Source organism: Musa acuminata, chromosome BXJ2-7 (genome assembly GCF_036884655.1).
Source record: "Musa acuminata AAA Group cultivar baxijiao chromosome BXJ2-7, Cavendish_Baxijiao_AAA, whole genome shotgun sequence".
Taxonomy (NCBI): Eukaryota; Viridiplantae; Streptophyta; class Magnoliopsida; order Zingiberales; family Musaceae; genus Musa; species Musa acuminata.
In genome coordinates, this window is record NC_088344.1 from 1,599,239 (window position 1) to 1,617,856 (window position 18,618).

The 18,618-nt window shown below is 38.5% G+C and overlaps 3 protein-coding genes across 5 annotated transcripts; 1 reads left to right on the forward strand and 2 right to left on the reverse strand.

Annotated features, from left to right (window-relative positions):
• Positions 1-1,499: 1,499 nt before the first annotated feature.
• On the forward strand, positions 1,500-8,241 carry LOC103990882 (probable E3 ubiquitin-protein ligase LUL2). 2 transcript variants are annotated; one of them, XM_009410171.3, is made up of 4 exons: positions 1,500-2,253; positions 4,312-4,628; positions 4,749-4,813; positions 7,630-8,241. In XM_009410171.3, the coding sequence occupies exons 1-4, from the start codon at positions 1,700-1,702 to the stop codon at positions 7,765-7,767; spliced, it is 1,074 nt and encodes a 357-aa protein (XP_009408446.2). In that variant the 5' UTR covers positions 1,500-1,699; the 3' UTR covers positions 7,768-8,241. The 2 variants fall into 2 exon arrangements, with proteins under 2 accessions (XP_009408446.2, XP_009408445.2); XM_009410170.3 differs by having other exon boundaries at positions 1,502-2,253; positions 4,312-4,813.
• Positions 8,242-8,403: 162 nt separating this feature from the next.
• On the reverse strand, positions 8,404-11,348 carry LOC103990881 (large ribosomal subunit protein uL23). Its single transcript, XM_009410169.3, has 4 exons — positions 11,252-11,348; positions 10,556-10,615; positions 8,785-9,145; positions 8,404-8,704 (listed from the first exon to the last, which is right to left on the reverse strand). Exons 2-4 carry the CDS (start codon positions 10,572-10,574, stop codon positions 8,620-8,622), a joined length of 465 nt encoding a protein of 154 aa, XP_009408444.1. The 5' UTR covers positions 10,575-10,615; positions 11,252-11,348; the 3' UTR covers positions 8,404-8,619.
• Positions 11,349-12,296: 948 nt separating this feature from the next.
• On the reverse strand, positions 12,297-17,485 carry LOC135616550 (uncharacterized). 2 transcript variants are annotated; one of them, XM_065115853.1, is made up of 9 exons: positions 17,284-17,485; positions 16,897-17,017; positions 16,293-16,808; positions 15,660-15,825; positions 15,510-15,560; positions 14,426-14,608; positions 14,184-14,295; positions 12,924-13,648; positions 12,297-12,807 (listed from the first exon to the last, which is right to left on the reverse strand). In XM_065115853.1, the coding sequence occupies exons 3-9, from the start codon at positions 16,754-16,756 to the stop codon at positions 12,445-12,447; spliced, it is 2,064 nt and encodes a 687-aa protein (XP_064971925.1). In that variant the 5' UTR covers positions 16,757-16,808; positions 16,897-17,017; positions 17,284-17,485; the 3' UTR covers positions 12,297-12,444. The 2 variants fall into 2 exon arrangements, with proteins under 2 accessions (XP_064971925.1, XP_064971926.1); XM_065115854.1 differs by having other exon boundaries at positions 16,293-16,805; positions 17,284-17,423.
• Between the last annotated feature and the right edge of the window lie 1,133 nt (positions 17,486-18,618).

Here is an 18,618-nt window from a genome sequence, read left to right on the forward strand (position 1 = left end):
AATTTTTAGGTTTTTACATTTCTCATGTTTTTAATGATTTTTTTTTTTTTTTACGGGTTTGAGATGCTTCATTTGATAAATTTTTTTTAGTTGGCTATGAACGACATAATGATTTTTGTACCATTTTTAGTTTCCTTTTATAAAATTTATTTTCTATTAAGAAAAGAATTGGTTGGTATGGCAATTCTTCATCCTTTTGTTTTCTAATGAGTAGTTTTATTTTGGTCATAATTATGTTTCGATTGAGTAATAGGATTTTGTGAAACTAATGGCTATCGGCAATAATATAAATATTAGAATAATTCTTCGAAGATAGGATGAAATGATTGAGAGAATGTAATGAAAGATTCGGGAGTGTATTATTATAGACTTGAATAGAAGAAAACTATTGTTCACACCCCCAAAACAAAGTTTTGGGGTTAATGTTTTTACCTCTGATGGGAAGAAGAGTTTATATTAGAAAATTTGATTAAGGAAATTTGTCTTTAGGTTTTTTAGTTCTAATAGTTTTTGAAGCATATTAATCTATTAAAAATTAAATTTAGACACATACTCCCACATTAATTTTTATCCTTAAAAGAATAATAATAGACCACAAAAGCCTTCGAAATTAAATCGTATATAATAATATATTTTATTATAGGAAAAAAAAGGTTATTTTGTTTCTTAATCAACACATTGTGACATTTTGATGTCAAATCAATCGAGTATGATTAACATGATCACGATCTACAAATGTTATCCGTCTATATCATTTTCTCACATGTTCCTTATATCCGACACAACATAACTTTACATAATATATAAAATTATTTTTGACATCATATCATGTTCTAAATGTTATATTATAAAAAATCATTTTAAGTATGTTCATAAACACACTGGTTCTATAAATATTTTTGATTTGTTATTCTCGATGCTTTATTGATATCATATGATCCTCTAACTAACTTAAGCATCGAAGAATTTTAGGGAGTGCAATCCTAATATAATTTATAAGGTCAATTATTTTTTGGATTCAACCATCTCTTGATACTCTCATGAGATAGACATGGAATAGGATTCGATTGACTTTAACTCTATATTCGATTTAGATAATCAGATTTTTACTTAATTTAATTTTATAGTTAAGATTAAATTAAGCTGAGGATAAAAAGCTTATTAAAAGCTAATTATCCTATTGACACATTATTATGTCATAAGAAAATGTGATTAAAGCAACGACGCAGGCATTGCAAGCAAAATGGAGCTTCATGCAAATCCACCACCAAATGCTACGCCCCAAAAATACTCATCGCGGGAATCTAACTAGTGGAGGTAGTCCCCACCTCCGACCATAGGGACCTGTCGACAAATCTCAATTGTTTTAGGGATGGAAAAGAAAAAAAAGCCTTCGTAACAACGAAGAGAAAACGACAGAAAAGCCGTAAAAGAAGGGGCTTTTTTGCAAATACGCACAGTTGTTGGAATCGGTTTGCAACTTCACCATGTCTTCCTTCATGTTGTGTTTCCTAAAAGGAGGAGGCCCCCTACCTTCCTTCGTTCTCCTTTCGGTCGCGGGAAATCCCCCCAAATTGGCGTCGAAATCGCGCGCAAGATCCGATCTTTATGTGATTTTAACGTGCCTGTCTTCGATGCCCACAAGCCCTCCAAATTTCTCGAGGGGAAAAGCTGATTCCGGTTGGAATTTCCTTGTCGAATGGGAAACACCGGGAGCAGCGGCAACGGCGGCGGTTCCGGCATTGGAAGTGGTCGGCGGAGGAACTCCAGCCTTCACCACCGCCACCACCATCACCATCACCACCCGCCTCCCTTCGGCCCCGCACCTGCTCTGCTCCCCGCGCTACAGCCGCCGGAGGTGACCGCCAACCGCTACGTGTTCGGGGCGGCCACCGCTTACCCGCCGCAGTACCCCAACCCGAACCCCTCTCAGTACTACCAGTACGGGTACTACCCGCCTCCACCACCGACGATGCCGGTGCCTCTCCCGGCGCCGTTCGACCATCAACACGGTGGCAGCGGCAGCGCGCCCCACGTAGAGTACCCGGTCCACCACCCGGGGTGGGCGGGTGGCCGGAGGTATTCGCCGTATGGCGCGCCGCCCCCTGCTCCTCCGTACGTCGATCACCACAAGGCCGTCACCATCAGGAACGACGTCAATGTGAAGAAGGAGACCCTCAGGGTTGAGCCTGACGACCACAATACCGGTCGTTTCCTCGTGGCTTTCACCTTCGATGCCACCGTCGCAGGAAGGTGACCTCTTTTGCTTCCTTCCTGTTTTCTATGGGAAATAATTACTCATACATGTACATGTTTAGTGCTGTTGTCTTCATGTGATGTCAAAGTTCTGACTTTGCTCTGGAACTTTTGCTGACTTTTTTTCCATGGTATATATTAATATGACAAATAATACTTAGTATGGAGAGAAAATTAATTGTAATTTTTCCTAGAATTTGTTTGTTGTTATTGTTATGATTGTTGTTACGCGATGCTAGATTATTCCTTCATCTATCAAATATGACTGCAGATCCAAAACTAGATGAACATGCCTTTTTGTGATCATAAGCACAGTCAGTCTTCTAGAGTTTCTGGCAATTGACTTGTTTTTTCATAAGCAACAATTTTTAAGTTGCATAAGTTGATATAGGTTAGATTGTCTTCCCCTTTGCTTTATATTAAGCATGCAAACTTGCGGTCTCACATTCATTAGTGGATGTATGCAGTTCTAACTTGCTTAACAGATATGTGGAGAACTAACTTTGGAAATCGGCATCTAGGATCACTGGAAGTTAATACTTGCAGATATTTCAGAGCATCCAAAAACACACCTAAAAATTAAGACCCCTGCTTAAGGTACTAACAATGTTCTGTATTACCTAGTTGTAGGAGATATCGATATAATCGGTGACATCCCACATCTCAATTGTTCTGAATGTGAAGCAATATTAACATGTTCGTATACTTGATAGGAATATGCCATATTATTTCTTTTCCTACTATATAGAAGATTTAGCAAAAGCCAGTCTGGTATTTCAACCAACATATTTAGAATATTTAGCAGAAATGGACATGCTAAAAGCAGGGGAAAAGAAAAACAAAATAAAAGGATGAGGTAACAATTGGGAAACACTGAAATCCCAGTAAATTCATCACAAAATTAACCTCAAGAAGATTAATCCAAGTCTTTGAACAGTCAAATGAGATTATCTGAAGGAACATAAGTGTAATATACTTGAATATTAGCTGATAGACTGTTGCAGAGGCTAAAGAAGAGAGGGGCTTTTATCACAAAGGGTGAGTGCTGAGATTAGGATGGTGCAATCACTGAGAACCAACATTTTTTGTTTGTTCAGTACAGTTTGATCCTTCTTGATTCAGGAATGGTTGATAAGAGAGCTTGACTTGAGTCTAATATGGGTAGTTCTGCTTTGGAATGAAATGAATGCTGAAGATGACTCTTTGCACCGACTATTCAAAATTGGGTGTAGTACTAGTATACCTGCTTCGATCATGATATTTTTATTATAACAAAGGTGAGATATCCAAATATGAAAAACTGTAATTTTAATGTGCTAAAACAATAAGACTGAACTTCAATCTTGAGGATTTTATTCATATGGAAACATTATGTACATCACATCTCTGCAGTTTTTTACACAAACAATAGGTGGCTGAATGAGTTGATATTGCAAAATTTGCAGGGTCAGTCAATTTCCTTTGTACTTGGTAGAATATAAAGATCTAAAGGCTATACACCCCAATTTTATGATATTGCAACATGAATCCTTAGTGTTATAAATCCAAATATTGTTTGTACATAGCTTTCACATTTTATGGAATCTAAACATAACACTATTGGTAGGATCTAGACTCCGAGTCGTCTTTGTTTTCTTGTTGATTTTATAGTTTCTTTGATATAATATGGTGACCTAGTTTTCTTATAGTTAGAAGTTAGCTTCTGAACTAGAATTTTATCTATTACTAAAAGCATAGAACGAAAATGTTTGGGCCATTGAATATCTACCTATGTGCTTGTACTTTATATCACTAGTTTCAGTATATGTTACAAAATTCATATAAATAAATTTTCTTCAACCATTCAGCAAAAACCCAATAGGGGATTTAGAATCTGACCCTGCCAATCCCAGTCCAGAAGATGGGATCAGATTACCCACAGATTGTGATCTACTATCATGCTACATTTAGTACATAACCTCTTTCTACTTCAGCATGTACTTCCACATGCAACCACTTATAATATGCAATGGTATTTATGTCTGAATTCTATGCTTTTGTACATACTGTAAACAGCATTACTATTTTCTTCTTTGCAAAAGAAGATATGGACTGTAACCTTACTGCAACAAAGGAGGACTTGTTTAAACCAGTCACAGTGTCCTTTAAGGAAGGTTTGGGTCAGAAGTTCAGGCAACCGTCTGGGACAGGAATTGATTTCTCAATTTTTAACAAGGCCGAGTTGGTGAAAGAGCGGGAACTTGATATATATCCTCTTGCTGTAAAAGCAGAAGCTTCTCCATCCAACAATCAAGGACCAGAACGTGAGAACCAGAAATTAGGAACTCCGCACTCGCAAATTACACAGGCTATGTTTGAGAAGAAAGAGAATGGTGAGTATCATGTTCGTGTGATGAAGCAGATCTTGTATGTGAATCAAATCAGATATGAGCTGCAGGAAATCTATGGCATCGAGAACTCAGTTGACAATGATACTGATGGGAATGATGCAGGAAAAGAATGCGTGATTTGTCTTTCTGAACCACATGATACCACTGTCCTCCCATGCAGACACATGGTATGTTAAGTTATTTGTTTCTTAATATTTTGTTTTTCTATTGTTTACAGTTCAGCTATTCATCTCTGCTGATTTCCAAAAGAAATAATTGCCTGACAAAAATACGAAGATAACTTGATAGATTTGCATGTTGGAGAGGAAAGCTTTGTATACTGTAATTTTGATTTCGTTGAGACTATTATATGCTTTCTACACTTATAAAACCCATTGTTACAGAAACTTTTGCGTAACTTCTTTTGAAATAATTATGTTCTATGGGATGCTTTGATATGGAAGTTAATTAGAATTATATAATAAAATTCAATTCTCATGTGTATTTCTTGGGCATAATTTAGAGTTTATTGTCTTCTCCAAAGTTTTAAATTATTTAAAGTTGGCTAAACCGGTAGTTTTGTTTTGATTGAACAATCGTTTGCAATCATTTAGCCTCGTGATTAATTTGACTTTTTAGGATTTAAGTTGATTGTTATTTATGTTATGTAGTATCCCATATCGAAAGAATTCCTTGGTTTATTGTCACCACACAAGTGATAGGACTAGGACCAATGCTTAAGCCCAAGTTTATAATCGCAGTCTCGTCGATCCCTTTATACAATCAAATCCATTGCACTCCTGATACGGAACTAAATCAAAATGTCAGTATCTCTCCACTTAGGCATTGATACCCTCATGGAAGTGCAAGGTCCAATACATGACTTCAAATCATTTCTAGTTGGTGGCACATGAGGCTCAACCAAATGGTGGCTTCACATAATGTTATACCTCTGACCTCATTCACAGGTTGCGTTCCTCTTTCTTTCTTGGACCCCTTACATGCCCTGTATTAGGTATGCTTTGATGTTAATCGTCATGATCCAATCCAATGGGATAATCGACTCATTAGCTTTTTAGTTCTATAACCATATGACCTAAAATGCTTCCCAAGTCATAGCGTTAACTCATCTAGCCCTTCTACAATTAGATTTGCCTCTCACATCTAATATGGGACTAAATAGAAGTGTTGCACTTTGAGACTTTAAAATGAGCTTAAATTCATATGTAATCATAATTTTAGCCGTCTACTAAGATTCAAACATGAATCAAGTCATAAAGTGAAACCAAAAAGTTGTTTTTAGATTATTTATCTATAGTTCATTGGAATTGTAGTTTAATTAGCTCAAGTCAAAGAGTATTTCTTTGTGAATTCATACTACATTGAAGCTTTGTCAAAGAATTTTAGAAATAATCTTTTTTGCTTGTTGATTCAAAACTTAAAAAGTCATATGGATTTATCAGTTATATGTAGCCGGCCTATGAGGGGGACCTAGGTTGTCAAATGAAAAACCACGAACCTATAGTCAACATAAAAAACCCAAAGCCAAGCAAGAGTCATGGTTGTGCTAGTTGAAAATCATAATAAATATGAGAAGAACATATGAGTGAGGAGGCAGACAAGTTTATCATGGTCCAGTTAAACATGTATGAGCTATGTTTGGTTTTGAATATTATACTACTTTAAATCCTCTGGTTTTTCATTAATTATGACATTCTTTGCCGGCAATAACCAAACTACTTACCCAAATGCTACTATGACCAAAGCCTCTCTAAAATTCATAATAGGCTTCTTTTGAGATGTTTAAAAAGGAATTCTTCTTCTACCATTGATTCTAAGGAACTTACAAAATTTATAGAGAACACATTTACATAAATAGTAAAACTGAATTAAACAAAATCAGGAAAGCTGTTCTTAAAACTATGAATCTAAACTCCTCAAAATCAGGAAAGTAATATCCATAAAATCAATAAAAGGTAAACTATCCTAAATAAACCTTACAGACTAGATCCATATTTTGATAGGAAGCGTTTTGAATCAGTCAACAAAATACATACTTTAAACAAGAGAGAAAACAATAGTGTAAAAGGAGTTGCAATGAGGAAAGCATTCAAATGATGCAGGGAATCTTTTCTTTCTCACTTGGAGCGAGCCCCAGAAGAAAATGATGGATAAGCTTAAGCTCAAAAAGGATGCAAGTAGCTCAATATAGCCTATTAAGATTGTCAAAAGCTTTGCAAAGCTCTTGGTCAAAATTGTTGGTTTATAACCATCTTTAAAAAAGTTGTTGGGTCTCAGATACGATGAAATATTTCCCAAAATTTCTCTAAATTTATATAGACAGCAATTAAAATTTTCATAGATATGGGCTTTAGTAACTCTGGCAAGCCTCCTCTAGCATCCAACAAATCTTCCACAGAGTATTAAACACAAATAGTGCTTTTGCCATCAGGATGCTACCAAGGGTCAGCAAAACTATTCTCCGACTGAGTGTCAACTGCTAATGGAGCTTTTGGGCCCTTCATAGAATTACGCTAGTAGTGCCTTTGTCATGATGTCAGAAGATTTTTAGTGCTTCTACCTGTGACCAAGCCATCACAGGTTTCTTAGATTCTTGCTGTACCTTTGCTAGTATGTAAAGAGCTATCAAGCTTCTAACTTCTTTGTCGAACCATCGCGCCATTGTGCTCTGGCAGAACTCAAAAGGTTCTGTTCAAGGCTCTAGGCCGAGATTCCAACATATTCAGTCTGAGCATTAAAAATGCTTAATATTATTTTATTCATTTTGTGGAATTAACAAGAAAAATTCATATGAGAAATAATTGTATCTTAGATGTAAAAATATCTTATCCCGGGTTCTATTGTTTTTCTTTTCATTCGACAACTCCTCAAAGCTTCATTTTAGATTTTGTCATCAAATCAGGTTGTAATATTGGCACAGTGTTAGCCTCTTTAAAGTTTGGCTTGCCAAGAGTAAACAAGATTCTCCTTTCTGGCTTTGCAGTGCATGTGCAGCGAATGCGCAAAGGTTCTTAGGTTCCAGACGAATCGATGCCCGATATGCAGGCAGCCGGTGGAGCGGCTACTGGAGATCAAGATCAACAACAGAGCTGAGCAGCGACAAGAGGCAGCACCGTGCTGACCTCACCGATTTTGGAAATCGATTCCACTGTTGAGGCATTCATCAGGAAGCTTGTGGTTACGCCAGGATCCAGATTGGCAATAATGGTCGACATCTTTTGAACATGTTGCTGGTTGAAAGAGGAAACCAAGTGTGTATTATTCTTGGCATCTGGTAGCTCCTGATAAAAAGACTGTGCCAGAGTCGGTATATACCGGTATGGTTTTACTTCTATGGTTTCATGGTAGCTTGTCCTGTGCCATCGTGGTATCGAGATGCTGTAGTGTTGGCAGTAGATGATCGATATTGTGATGCGTGGGTAAGAAGTATATATCGCGCATGTAGACGCAGAAATGTTGGCAGATGCAAACTCATGGCTAAAAAAACAATGTAATTGCCTGAGAGAAACTTTGTGCGTCAATCTTGACTGTATATTAATCTTCTTTAGGCCTGTGACAGATAAAGCTAGAGAAATAACAGTTCAGTTTTGTGGAATTGCCCAGTTGCAGGGAACCGCATGTTATATTGCATGGAAGAGGAATATTTCAAATAGATAACTAGGGAAAATACGTAGTTACAGTATATTTGAAATAGGGGGAAAGAAAACCGAGGACTGAAACTTCCGAGGATCACCGGAGAAAATTCTACTTCAGCATGGAAGATGAATAGGCAAACTTGCATAATAGTCTTTAAAGTAACACAACAAAAACCTAAAAAAGTGTCAAAGACAGAATAAAACTCCATTTTGAAAATAAGAATGACGTTTCGGAAGTCACATCATAGACATCGGCTTCCATAGTGCTGTAAATTTCTTGAGATCCCAAATAGAGCCTCAAGTCAGAATCATTTGGATAGCTATGAATTTGTCCAAGCTTAGATGATGCCGATTTTGTTTGCAACATCAAGCGCATCATAGTCCGGAGTCAGTCTCACGTAAGCCTTCTTAGTACCATCAGGTCTGTTCCAGATCGGGCACAAATCATTAACCGTTGGACCAAATGATCAACATGTAGCAGTTAGGAAAGAAAACCAACTCACCTGATCAGGGTATTCACCTTCTTGGCCTGAATGTCGTACATCTTTTTCACAGCTGCTTTGATCTTCTTCTTGTCGGCTCTAATGTCAACAATGAAGACTAGTGTGTTGTTGTCTTCAATCTTCTTCATTGCAGATTCAGTGGTCAGGGGATACTTGAGGATTTGATACTGATCCAACTTGTTTCTTGGTGGAGCACTAATTCTAGGGTACTTCGGATTTCTGTCCCTTGTCAGAGTCTTTGGCCTGTGAAAAGTAACAGACGTCCTAATCTTCTTGGCCTTCTTCTTCAAGGTAGATCCGGACTTCACAGCCTTCGCAACCTTCAGAGCCTGTGTCTTGTCATCGGCCTTCTTGGAGGTAGCTGCTAAGAAGAATGTAAGAAGTTAGATAAAAGCCTAGAGTGAGAACACTTCTAACTTGGCTCGAAGTAACAAGAACAACATATCAAGATGCTACTCCATTGATTGTTTATCTAATTTCTTTCTTTGTTCTTAAAATCAAAGTTGGTACCACAAAACCAGAGTCAATTTTGACATGAATATCAGTGATAAAACTACTTGTACATTATATATGCCTATAATTAGCTAGAACCTTCATAACTTAGTTTTACTTCAAAACAAAAAAAAGTAAAAAAAAAAAGATCCTTGCATCAAGATGACCTTTTTAATTTATGTATAAATGGTTAATTAAAGCAGAACTTTTTAAAGCAACAATTTGATTTTTCATATATTCAATTGAAACAAAAATATATACTTCCATTAGAGTTTTGAGCATTTATCTCCCACAAGAACTCCAATTATGTAAAGCTAAACAATTACTAACAGTGCCCCAAAAACCCAACTATTTAAGATTACAAAGTTAATCCCTCACACAAGGTATTAATTCCATGACAGTACCACAGAATGAACAAATATCCACCACATTTTTCTCTCAAGGCACAAGCCAATATAATCCAAAACAATAATCACAAGTCACAACTCAATATTTATCCTCGTGTTTAACCAAAAATGCGATAAATTGGGTTAGACATAGGTCATCAATGTCAATTCCTGGAGAAGTGGGGAAATGGAGTACTTGAATGCTATGGTTCACAGGTTATCCTACAAGGACAGATAATAATAATACACAAACATGGAGCTAAATACAGCTCTAAAAGAAAACGAATCATCAGCAAACTTAAAGCTACTTTACAAATAGCTGCAAGCATAATCATCACAACAATAGAGAAGCGTTGTGTTCCTCTTTAATATGTACAGAGAAATCGAGGGTCAAATTCTCGCCCATCACAAAGATCTGTCTTACCAGTCTAGTATCTTGGACCCGCTTGCTAGTACAGGATGCACCGTGGTGTAACATCTCAATAAATGGAAGGTCAAGATGCGAGAAAAAATGGATCCACAAGAATGGAAGGATGAATCCATACAGAATTGGAGGATTCTAGCTTTGTGAATTAACATTTAAACAACACAGTGCCGATGAGATAATTAGGAAAAAAAACTCCATCTAACTTGAAAAGAGGGATTAAACTATTTGACCCCAACTCAAATAGATCATCTCCATGAAGTGCAACAATTATGCCATGCTAGCCCAGGTTGCCCATAAATAGCCAAATATTGATGATATTTACATGATAATATTTACAAGCAAACATGTCAATGAAGTCTCCATGTCAATTTCCACATCATGTTAAATTCACATTAAACCATAAAATCAGCCAAATATGAAGTAGCTAAAAATTATATTGAAGATAAATTGGATTCAGACAAAGTACCTTTTGCGGGTGGAGCCATCTAGGATTTCTGAACAGGTGTCCTAGTAAACAAACTTCAACCTATCGAAACAGAATACACTAAGGTCAGTAAAGTACTGCAAGTCAGAATAAAGAGAATTTAAGATATCTTGAATTCCTAGTTAAGCAATCAATCATCAAAAACCATACGGTAAATGGAAACGTATCTTTATGAGCATATGCAGAACTTGACTATAAAATGCATTTTCAAACGAGAGCAATTTTATGGGAAGATGAAAGAGAAAAAGAGATCAACAAGAGAAGCTATTAACAAACAGGAGCAAGAATCAAAGTAACGTAGTTCGGAGCTGCTCGATAGATTAGTTTCTACAAGCATAACTCACTCGATCCACTTTGCGCAAAAAAATTCAGGATTTCTTAGGAGCGGAGTACGAGCTTTTGCTAGGTTTTAGATAGCCAATCCCATGTCTGAGACCGCGGATCTCATCACAGGCTAACATTTCCAAAGCAGATGATCGTATTTTAAAGAAAAAACAGCAACAATCAAAAATCGCCGCTTTTCGAAGTCAATCGGACGACTGAACGAGGCAAAAAGGGATCCATGAACCCAAAAGATAAATTTAAAAAAGAGAAAAATATCAGGCAATCGCAAGGGAATCAACAAAGACTAGGGTTTTCAGGACGACGAGAGGGAGAAGAGGAGACGGAGCTCCACACCTCGCTTCCCGATCGGCGCGCCGCTGACCCGAGAACCCTATCGAACAGGCACCAGTTATAATGGACTACGAATGAATCCTGTCCGTTGAAGTGCGGGCATTGCACCACCCGATCTCACATGGCTGAGCATTGGATTGGGTAGGAAGGTTTTTATGCACATGCTATGCACGTGATGGGTAACATTTCATCGTGATTGGTGAGATGATCACTGAGATCACAACATAGATATTAGAATCGGAGATCACATCGACTCAATTTTCGACCTACGACACGTGAATTGATGGGACTATTTAATAATTTTTTTTCTTCAAATAATTATATAAATATATGAATAATATTTTTATAATTTAGTGAGTGAGAAGGATGGCAATGGAAATTATAATATATATATATATATATATATTCTATTAATTCAGATTTTGATTCTGCGTTACGGTAATGTTTCGGATTTAATTTAGGCTCAGCCTTTGGGCTCATCATAAATCATACGGCCACTCTGATACTTGATGTCCCTAAAGAGGTTTAGTTCTGTTGACTCGTATTCGGTACGTTTTAAAGCATAGTCTATTATCTGATAAAAGCATAAAACTAAAGATTTTTTTTTTCTGATAAATCGTTGTACACCATAATACGTGATGCACTCATTCAAAAAGCTGGTGTATGTATTCACCACATTAAGTCTGTGAAAGACTAGATCATCTCATACATTTTCCATCGTCTTCTATAATAATAACCTCAGGTTGGTAAGTCCAATGATGGACACCCTGAATTGGTTGATTGAGATATCTGACTATGATAAAAGTACCAACGGAAAAATATGTAGCGGGAAAGGCTAGAAGAAGACGAGAGTCAGTATCATGGCCTCTATAAGAGAATGCTGAAGCACAAACAATCAATTTAACACAACATCAAACGGACAGCAAACACCATTTACCAGAATTTAACTCCCGAAGAAGAGAAATCATCTTCCCTAGCAAAATGCAGTTCCCCTCCACAGGATACGCTGAAGGGCAGAAAGAACCCTAAGCTTGATTTGCCAATGATATCCCCTTCATCGAACCTTTCCCCACAAGCAACATGACAGGCGGTACAAAATATGAGTTCCCTTGCTCATTGCTGTCGTGCAAACCATGCGAGAGTATCATATCATGTAGACACTATGCATTAGCTCGAGATTATTTTCGGAAGGCAAATCAAAACCCGGCCCATCCGGCAGGCTGCTCAGATTCTGTTTTCTTTGTTGCCCCACCGTTAAACCTCTGGGAAGTAATTCCTTCGGCAGAAATCCTGGATGCTTGTGGACCAGATGGATCAGCAAAATTTTCCATATCAAAACCCCACCGATGTCTCGAGTGCTCTGCAGCCGGCGTAACATTTTGAGGGACATTAGTTGCTCCAGAAGATATAGGATGGTTGCTTCTTGGTGCAGCCTGAATTTTGGGTTCTCCATGGAAAGCATTCCATGTCTTCAGCTCTGGTCTGTGTGATGATGCAGAAGGGTTCGACATCATTCCTTGCTGAAGGTCCCATACACTTCCTTCCATCTTGTCCCTTGGCTGCAAAAGCACAGGCATCATGATGAGGGGTTAGTATGAATCAACAAACTGGGAAGCTGGCATGCAAAGTTTCAAACATCTAACGTTACAAAACAAGTAATTGCTGAAATATGTACAAGAGCTGCAGACTCCAAGCTTCCAGGATGGTTGTGACTCTTTGACCTATCTTTGCTTGGTAGTGATGGGCTTAGTGCCGAAAGAGCACTCTTCAGCTCCTGTATCTCTTGTCGCTGAGAGCGACAGATGGCAGATAACTTTTCATATTTGGATGTCATATCTACTTTCTCCAAGTTGGCTTGCTTCAGCTGTTCTTTTAGTTTACCGACTTCTGCTTCCAGATCTTCTTTCCTTGATTTGTTGTCACTAACAATATTCCTCGAGTTCAACTTGCTGACATCAAAATCAGCCACGAAAGTATTGAATGTTTCATTTTCAAAAGCTGGTTTCTCCTCAGGGTACAACACCTTTGGCCTCTGGGAACAATGCTTCATTTCTTGGGAAATTTTTTTCTCAAAGTCCTCATCAGCAGGGTTTCCCCGTTCAATCCTTCCTGGCTGTCGGGGATGGGCATGGCTTTCCCTTGGAGGGCTATCTTTGCTTATAATGGTACTGTGATTCTGCTTTGACACTGCTTGTTTGACTGGTTCATTAAAGAAAGATCTCTTATTATCTATAACCGCTGAATCCTTCCCATGTTGGGTGGACCAAAATGCACCGATGGGCCCCCCTTCCCATGAAGCATCTTGAGACGGTCCAGAGTGTTGCGTATCCTCAGATTCTTGTGAGGAAGGTGGCGGTGGTGGGCTCCTTCGACGCATCAAAGAAGTCTTTCTTGAGACTTCTGCAGACCATTTTCAAATCACCATTATCATCATAATTAAGAATCACTACATGTGTAGATAAAATCTATAAATTCAAAGAAAGCTGGTATCTGTTCTTCAAGGAATCATTACATAAGGAAAAGAGGTGTCTTTTTAAACAGTATAAATTCATTTTATTTATTTGGAATGTAGAAAAACATTGTGCAAATAGAACTTTTCTATAGCATCCAAAAAATGTTAGCGAATAAAAAACAAGTAGACTTTTTCCTTCAAGTTCTCAAAAGGTTTAATTACGAAAAACAAAAGTGAGGTTGTCCTTGAAATACAAAGAAGTTTTCTTAAAAAGGATTTTTCTGGAAGCAAACAAGCATATCAGTGTTTGCTTTAGGAAGATCTTCTTTCTCCCAAGAGATTTTCCAGCGAAATAATATATAAACTATAAAGTACAATCACAATATCAATATAACTGGTCCCTTCACTCATTTATAATTCATAATCATAATTCACTCACAAACAAGGAAACAGTAGCTAAAAGAATTTGGAGCACGTTCTTACCTTGATCTTGTGAATCTGAACGAGATCGATGCATGGCAACAGCTTCAGCACAGCCATCAGGTAAATGCTTCTGCAACTCTTCAGGAAGCAATTCATTGACACGAAACCAAACCTGCCAGATGGATACACAATCAGTAATAGGAATTTAAGATCTACTGCAGCTCTAAGGCTGTTGCATATGCAACAATCTATAACTAACCTAGTTTCATGGAGATGAATGACCAATCAAGCAAAGCCCTTGCCTGCATGATATCTGGTCTGGTGTTTGGAGAAGCTTCAAGCATGTCCTTGATCAGGCCGGTCATAGAAGCACTGTACTTTGGTAAGTCGGGGATGCGATAGTTTCCATTCAGGACTTGAAGTTTTGATTCACCGTCAAATGCAGATTTGAAATAACAGATTCGATATAGAAGGCATCCAAGAGCCTGAAAGATGTGAACATAAGCTTTATCATACTCCTATATACATGGGGAGTTAATAGGATAAGCTCAGAGCATCTTAATGCTAATAGTGCTGACAGTGAGGACAATGAAGAAAGCGAGAGTGAGATTTCGGAAATCAAACGAGCAGCAGTTGACCTCTCTTGTTGTGTCAAAGTGTCATGATGCTATTGTTTGTGAGAGTGGGGATATTGTAAGGGTTAAGATTCAGTTTCCGTACTTGTGGGAGACAGTAAATGAAAATTAACCATCTCTATTAAGCACAACTGGAATAACTCAACAACAGTTATGGTTTTGGCTTAAAAATTTTGGGAGATGTTCACGAAATATGTTTGATATTTTTTTAGTTTATTTTTTGGTGCATGAGGGAGGAGGGTGGTGGTAAGTGCAAACACTTTGTTTCCAAAATTTTTTTGGAATAGAAGGCATTTAACTTCTAAATATTTCAGGGAAAAATCCAGCAACAAAGTTAGACCCTAGACTCTTATCCAACTTATGAGACTACGAGTAACAGAGGACTTCAAATATTAACCTAGTTAAAACAAAAAAGAGTAAAAATTAAACAGAGACCAGACATGAAAATAAGTGGAGACAAGCAACACCTTAATTGCAAAAGCATTTATATACTGAGCAAAAATATTGAAGTACAATAGTTACACTAATTGGTTAAATCACCCAAATGAAGAAATTGCTTAATTTAGTGTGTGGTAGCTATGATAAGGTGATAAAAAATGTGATATATAGAGAATTTTAACTTTGCAGACATAATATCATTAGGTTAGCAAAAAAAAAAAAATATTGTAGGATGAAAGATGAGAGCATTATGTGTGGGAGAAGGAGAAGCTGTAAATGACAAAGGCAAGGGATTTCTGTTTAAATTACTAACCCAGATGTCCACTTTCTCACATAAAACTTCCTTTCTGAAAAGGTCCCACATCTGTATCAGGTAAAAGAATAATAATCAAAACCATTTTCTTCGTTAAACATAAAACATATTCTTCTCAATAATTTAATCAAAGCAATTCTTTGATTAAACCTCAGGGGCTCTATATGCAGGAGTTGTGTGCTTCCTGATAATGTCTTCTTCAATTCCCATCTCCTCAGGCTTGTCAAAGCATTTATGATTGGTAGAAGTGCTGCCAAAGTCGCATAACTTCCAAGCTCCACCAGGAGCTAGCAGCACATTTTCAGCTTTCAAATCCCTGCAGAGCTCAATAGACAACATACTTGGCATGAGAAATTTTAAGCAGAGTGAAATGTAAAAGACAAAAATATTGATCACTTTGAGGAAATGATGTGGCTTAACAGTTGATGGTGAAGCACTTTCTTTTTATCTTTGTAGGTTACGTTCAAACTGATGCTGTCAACAAGGCAAGACAAAATAAACAACAATGCAGCCACTCGACTTCTTTGATAGAGGGGAAAAAGCTACTGCGTAGACACCATTATATCACAAATAGCCATAAAGAACTTCTATCCAAGTCTTAAATCAGTAAGAAGGTAAGAACATCACCAGCTAATTCATATATTTAGACAATTTACTTCAAACTCCATAACAAACAATCAAACTTAATCATTAGATACGATACAACATGTAGCTAATGCATTGACACAACATTGTTATGGTAGGAAGAATAAAACATCTAAATTATTTGATGTATCAGAATACCTGTGGGCAATTGGTGGTGATTGGGAATGCATGGCATAAATTGCATTGCAAACATCTCTAAATATCAAGAGGATCTGTTTCTCCTCGAAGTATCCAGCTCCTCTGTTTCCTAGCACAGTAACCAGAGACTTCTCACAGTACTCCATTACAAGCAATGCCTCCTTCCTCCAGCCCATGTCTAGTATGGTGTGCGCAATGAGGGTAACAACATTAGGGTGCCCTCTGAGCAGCTTCATCACAGAGATCTCCTTCATGACAAGATCTGATGACTCGGCATCATTGCAAATCATATGTTTCAGGGCATACTGTTTAGATGATTGTGCAGGATCAAGGGCAATGTAGACACAGGAAAACCCCCCTTGTGCTATGACATTCCGAACATGGACCTTTACATTACCAACATCAATTGTTCGGCCTTCAAGACCAACAGGTTCTTTGCCCGTGAATGGCTTGAACATCCACATGATTGGAATGATTAAGGGTGCTACCAATCTAATCTCCTAAGTATGCTTACTTCTGTCGCGAAAGGAGTTGCATCAGGTCTAAACCTTCAAACAAAATAAAGCAAAAACAAATAGGAAATTCTGCAACAAAACCTCAATACCTAATCTCCACGAAGGCCTTTTTACAGAAGATCAGGTTTTTTAAAACTAGCAAAAAGGATTAGTTAGTGCCTGATTCCACTTCTGATGAGTAATAAAGATCAGCTGCTGCAACGTTTCAGACTGCAGAATAATAATGTCCGGCATTAGTGGAACTAAAAGAACGTATGAGCACGATTGAAATTTTCGTCTAATTTGGTAAAATGGTAAGCGATCGATCCATTTCGTGTCAACCAATGATTTGAACCTGACTAACAACCAACAAGAGTCTGATCTATGAATCGGCCTCACGCCGCAAACACGCATGCATTGCGGATCGGCCTTAGGATTCACCTTCCGGTCTCCGATCGGATCGAGACAAAACAGTAAAGAAGTCGAGATCTGCGCACCTAGGCGATCGATCCAGAAGCTCCAGAGGGCCACGGAGATGAGAGATCGCAGGGCCGGGGGATCCGATCAAAGCCAGATCGGAGGCGTTCCCTTGAGAACACGACCCCAGACTCGTAGCTGGAACCACAAGGGGAGGGCGACGAGAAGTTATATGGGAACGAAGAGATCGCCCCTTCAAGTCGAGTGTATATCGGGGCTGGGCTTCGATGATGCCGGCGAGTAATGCCCGGGTTACGGGGCTTTTATATTTAATGGCCTCCGGAGCGAAGAAGCGGAGCCGGGCGGTCGAGTCGAGGGCGCGTGAATGGTGATGGGCCAGCGGTTTTCTCCACTGGGACCCATAGAATCACTGCCGTCCGATCCGCGAAACCTCTGCTTACGTCGATCACGATCGTTCGATAGGTGGGCCGTGACTCTGGAGCCGGCTCAACTGTCAGCCCAAGTTTCGGCCTAACCTTGACATATTTAGTTTGAGCAAAAGCCCATCTCGGCCGCCTCTCAGCGGCCATAAAATGGGCCTGATAAGAACGGACGGTCGAGATGTGACATAAATGTCATTCAGCTCTTTATTTGCCGAATGCCACTGACGCTACTGTCGAAAGTAATCAATAGATGCAATTGGCTCACGTCTTTTTTACTTTCAAATATGTAGATGGACTCGGTGCTGGTTGATATGCCGCATTTCAGCACATACACGTGGCAGCCGACAGGGATTGCGACAAGATTAACAAGGTATCTCCACGCTGACTCGACATGATACTTTGAACGAGACAACCATAACCTCCGCATTGTTCAACGTCGAACACCACGAAGTCATTTCGGAAAACTTAGGATGACGTCGCACGACGTCGATCTATATGGGTCGATCGACGCTCGTCCATAAGATATAAGCCACTCTGCTCGGCGCCGAACACCATGGAGTTGTTCCGTAAAACTTAGGACAATGCCGCATGGCGCTGACTGATCGACGCTCGTCCACAAGGTATAACCCATCATTCCAAGGAATTGACAGTCATTAAAGGACCATGTACGACTAACCACCCCTTTTGCAGGTATAAAAGACAACCCCCATAATCAATGCAGTGGACTTCGAACACTCAAGTTTTCCTTATTCCACTCAACTCTAGCTTAACCTCAGTCTGTATGCAGGAGCTCGATGACGAAAAAATAAATCACTCGCTAAGAGAGAAGATCGCATTTGAGAGATAAGGCTAGAACCTAACTCAACTCGACACTCGCTTTCACTGTCCGAGCATCATCGTGGGTATTTGGAATTGGACTTAACCATACTGACATTTCGGTCACGACATAAAGATTCATAACACATGTGAGTG

Excerpts from the sequence above, each read along its gene's own strand:
- LOC103990882 (XM_009410170.3), top strand. The coding sequence starts at position 1,700 with ATGGGAAACACCGGGAGCAGCGGCAACGGCGGCGGTTCCGGCATTGGA. Across the intron at positions 2,254-4,311 it reads GATGCCACCGTCGCAGGAAG|CATTACTATTTTCTTCTTTG; the intron begins GTGACCTCTTTT and ends TACTGTAAACAG. Across the intron at positions 4,814-7,629 it reads TCCTCCCATGCAGACACATG|TGCATGTGCAGCGAATGCGC; the intron begins GTATGTTAAGTT and ends CTGGCTTTGCAG.
- LOC103990881 (XM_009410169.3), bottom strand. Across the intron at positions 8,705-8,784 it reads AAGGTGAATACCCTGATCAG|ACCTGATGGTACTAAGAAGG; the intron begins GTGAGTTGGTTT and ends GATCTGGAACAG.
- LOC135616550 (XM_065115853.1), bottom strand. The coding sequence starts at position 16,756 with ATGTGGATGTTCAAGCCATTCACGGGCAAAGAACCTGTTGGTCTTGAA. Across the intron at positions 15,826-16,292 it reads TCACCACCAATTGCCCACAG|GGATTTGAAAGCTGAAAATG; the intron begins GTATTCTGATAC and ends TGAGCTCTGCAG. Across the intron at positions 14,296-14,425 it reads CCAGACCAGATATCATGCAG|GTTTGGTTTCGTGTCAATGA; the intron begins GCAAGGGCTTTG and ends TCCATCTGGCAG.